The sequence below is a fragment of the Ascaphus truei genome, chromosome 12, assembly GCF_040206685.1.
Source record: "Ascaphus truei isolate aAscTru1 chromosome 12, aAscTru1.hap1, whole genome shotgun sequence".
Lineage (NCBI taxonomy): Eukaryota > Metazoa > Chordata > Amphibia > Anura > Ascaphidae > Ascaphus > Ascaphus truei.
The window spans coordinates 10,787,553-10,791,230 of record NC_134494.1 but is presented as its reverse complement, the minus strand read 5'-3'; the positions used below and the strand labels follow the sequence as shown (position 1 = coordinate 10,791,230).

At 39.7% G+C, this 3,678-nt stretch overlaps 2 protein-coding genes across 2 annotated transcripts in view; both read right to left on the bottom strand.

Moving 5' to 3' along the window:
• Window positions 1-1,671: 1,671 nt before the first annotated feature.
• The window catches only part of LOC142463898 (uncharacterized), a 95,743-nt gene continuing 93,736 nt past the window's right edge, over window positions 1,672-3,678 (bottom strand). Inside the window, 1 exon segment of the mRNA XM_075566731.1 lies at window positions 1,672-2,636. Within this exon segment, the coding sequence (XP_075422846.1) occupies window positions 1,835-2,636 (802 nt within the window). The 3' untranslated portion in view covers window positions 1,672-1,834.
• LOC142463897 (uncharacterized) overlaps window positions 2,627-3,678 on the bottom strand; it is a 22,163-nt gene continuing 21,111 nt past the window's right edge. Inside the window, exons 7-8 of the mRNA XM_075566729.1 lie at window positions 3,404-3,465; window positions 2,627-2,754 (exon numbers count right to left, since the gene is read on the bottom strand). Coding sequence (XP_075422844.1) covers window positions 2,692-2,754; window positions 3,404-3,465 — 125 coding nt within the window. The 3' untranslated portion in view covers window positions 2,627-2,691. The remainder of the gene's footprint in view (window positions 2,755-3,403; window positions 3,466-3,678) is intronic.

The window sequence follows — 3,678 nt, the reverse complement described above, 5'->3', positions numbered from 1 at the left end:
AAAATGCCCAGAAATTAAAGCCATACATATGGTCTCTTAACATAAAATGTCTAGGAAAAATACATAACATACAACAAAAAACATTCAATGTAAAAGTAAACAGAGAAAGTACTAACAGCCCAAGGGGATTTAAATAAAAACCGCCATAGAGGACTAAATACCCGCTGACAGGGGGAGACGGACACTTACACTAGGGCAAAGGTGGGGGTCCACAGCTGACCGCACAGGATCCGGATCGCGGCACCTGGAAAGATAGAACAGCCACCACTAGAGCCTCAGGCAGGCTCCGTCTCAGCCTCTCAGCAAACACGTGCAGGATGACCTGTCGTGACCTCTACGCGTTTCGCACCACGTGCTTCGTCAGTGGTGGCTGTTCTATCTTCCCAGGTGCCGTGATCCGGATCCTGTGCGGTCAGCTGTGGACCCCCACATTTTTCCTAGACATTTTATGTTAAGAGACCATATGTATGGCTTTAATTTCTGGGCGCTAATATATGTGAAAAAAACAATGAAAAAATGAAAAAATATAATGGGAGGAGCCTAAGGAGCAGTGTCCCAGTCATCCCAGCCGCGAGTCTTACGGAAGATAGTGATGTCACACTAGAGCGCCGGATACACGCGAGGTACACGCGGTACCGGAGCGGACTACCAGTGACTCAGGCGGCTGTGTGTGTGTGCTGGGCCGAGCACCTTTTTATTGTATTTTAACTCACCTCCGTTTGTGAGTATTTTATCGTGGTTTTGGGCAAGTGCCATTAAAGATATATTGTGCTGCGCAATCCTCTGTCCTTCTTCTTTTTGTTCCCTAAACGGAGTAAGAGGTACAGGATTCCTGAAGACAGGGGCTGCAGAAAGATCCCTTCTATACCCACGGAGGCCAGGAACACCACGAGGGGTTCGTGCGACATCAAGAGGCTTCCAGGGAAAGAAGGCTTAAAGAACAGATTCTCTCCCCTGCACGTGATCTAGCTACTTCTAGATCAAGTACAACATATGAGAAGAACCATCTGTTTTGATGAACTGTGAACTGAGTTTGTGCCCTACCGGACTTTTAAGGTTGTAACCATTGAACTATTATTTCATCACTTGGCACCATTTGGGACATTATATTTTTTTCATTGTTTTTTCACATATATTAGCGCCGGGTTATGTCATCTATTTTTGTGTTTATTTAATTAGTTAGAGATAATAGAGATGTCTCAATAGATCACCAGGCAGCTCAGTTTAGTTAGTGCACAGCACTGTAGTAATAGCATTAGGTTTAGTGCTTTAAACAGTATATTTGTAATTTAAATTTAATTTCTGGGCATTTTACTTTTACCTTTTGAGCTGAGAAGGGGTTGGATCCTCTCAGCCATTTATGTGTTTGTTTTATTAAAATACTGTTATTAACTCCATCCCTTGTGCGCTTCTGTGCAATTTTCTTTCTCTTTCCATAGAATGTTGCAGGCACAATACGTTCCTGCCTAAAGAGCTTATTATAAAGTTTTCATGTCTGAGGCAGGAGATAAAATTACTTGGCTAAGTTCACAAGAAGAGCTGACACAGATATTTGTCCCCTACAAAGAATGCACTCTAATCACTAAACTACTCCTACAGCCCAATAATGAAACCCCCTCTTATTTCATTCTTTGTTCTACATGTTAATGGCAAAGAAAGGCGGAAACACAATTCATATTTCATATTTTAGAGTCACCATTGCAAAGAAAACGTTATTTCACAAAGAAAAAGAAAAGTCTCTGATATACAAGATAATATGTGGAAGCAAAGTGTTCTTCACATTCCTTACATTTATAAGGCATCTCCCCTATGTTTTTCTCTGTGCATTAAGATTTTATTTGGAAGCAAAGTAATACCCATCATTCATTGCATTTATAGGGCATTTCCTGTGTGTATACTGATGTCTATTAAGATCAGATTTGCAATTGAAGTGTTTTCCACATTCATTACACTTATGAGGTTTCTCCCCTGTGTGCGTTCTCTGATGTGTAATAAGATTCGATTTGTAAGTAAAGCATTTCCCACATTCAATACACTGATGAGGCTTCTTCCCTGTGTGCGTTCTCTGATGTGTAATAAGACTCGATTTGTAAGTAAAGCATTTCCCACATTCAATACACTGATGAGGCTTCTCCCCTGTGTGCACTATATAATGTTTAATAAGACTAGATTTACCTGTAAAGTTTTTTCCACATTCATTACACTGATGAGGCTTCTCCCCTGTGTGTGTTTTCCGATGTTCAAGAAGACTAGATTTGTAAGTAAAGCATTTCCCACATTCATTACACTGATGAGGCTTCTCCCCTGTGTGTATTTTCCGATGTTCAAGAAGACTAGATTTGTAAGTAAAGTATTTCCCACATTCATTACACTGATAAGGCTTCTCCCCTGTGTGTGTTATGTGATGTTTAATAAGACTAGATTTGCAAGTAAAGTTTTTCCCACATTCATTACACTGAGGCATTTCACCTGTGTGTATTCTCAGATGTTCCATAAGTTTAGATTTCCGAGTAAAGATTTTCCCACATTCATTACACTGAGGCAATTCCCCTGTGTGTATTTTCTTATGTTCCATAAGACTAGATTTGCGAGTAAAGATTTTCCCACATTCATTACACCTATGCAGCTTCTCTCCATTAGGCGAGTTTTCTCCTTGAACCCCATGACACATACTGATGTCCTCTTTCTTTATCACATCTGATGAACAGACTTCTGTGTAAGACTCTTCCAATATATTCTGACCCATGGACACATCTGTTGGGAAGGAATGCAGTGTGAGTAAAGAAATGTATCATAAAAAGTATAATCATTTATGTTTAATATTTTTATTGTGAGCATCATGTGACTGTTAATAAGATGAACCTAATACCTGTGTACAATGAGGGGTAACATTATATTGATGATATATATTTTGTTTGGAAAGGGGAACAATTCAAGCCCTTTTAAAATAATGACCTTAATGATAACGTACGTAATTTGAAGTTTACGTTCAATCAAGATGTGGTCCAAATTACCTCTTAGGTCTTTTAATACTTGTAGAGTGGAACAGCGTTTGTTTAAATTTGTCTCTAATACAGTAACAAATATGAATTAGTAACTAACAGGGACTTATCCCTGTTTAAATAAAGCAGCCTCAGAGCTCTGAGAATCCAGCAGAAAGATAGTTAATTGCAGGCATTCAATTAACTAGTCTCCATCTAGACTAATGAGAGCTCTGTAAAAAGCCTCATGTGAGACACAAGAGAGAAATTCCTTAGCTCACATTTGGGCTGATATAAGGAGAAGAAGACTGCAGAGATTTTCCTTAGCCCCCAACTGGGCTTACCTGAGGAAAAGATGATGTATTGATGCACACAGAAGGACTGTATGCTGACAGCAAGACAAGGGAACAAGACCTCTATACCTGGACACGGACATTTCCACAAGGGTGCTGACCCAGGAGATCAGAGAAGCCTTCCCCTACAGCTACAACAACAGAAACAGATAAGAGGCTTTCTTGTTGGACTGTTGTATATCTAAATCTATATTTTTGTGGTGGTAATCAGCTTAGCTACCCACCCAGATAGAGAGGGCTGGAGTAAAGGTTTAGATATTCTCCAGAGAGGAGTAGGCCTTTATTTTGTTTATTTTTAATGTTTTGCACAATAAAGCCGGGATTTAATTTCACCCTAATCTGCC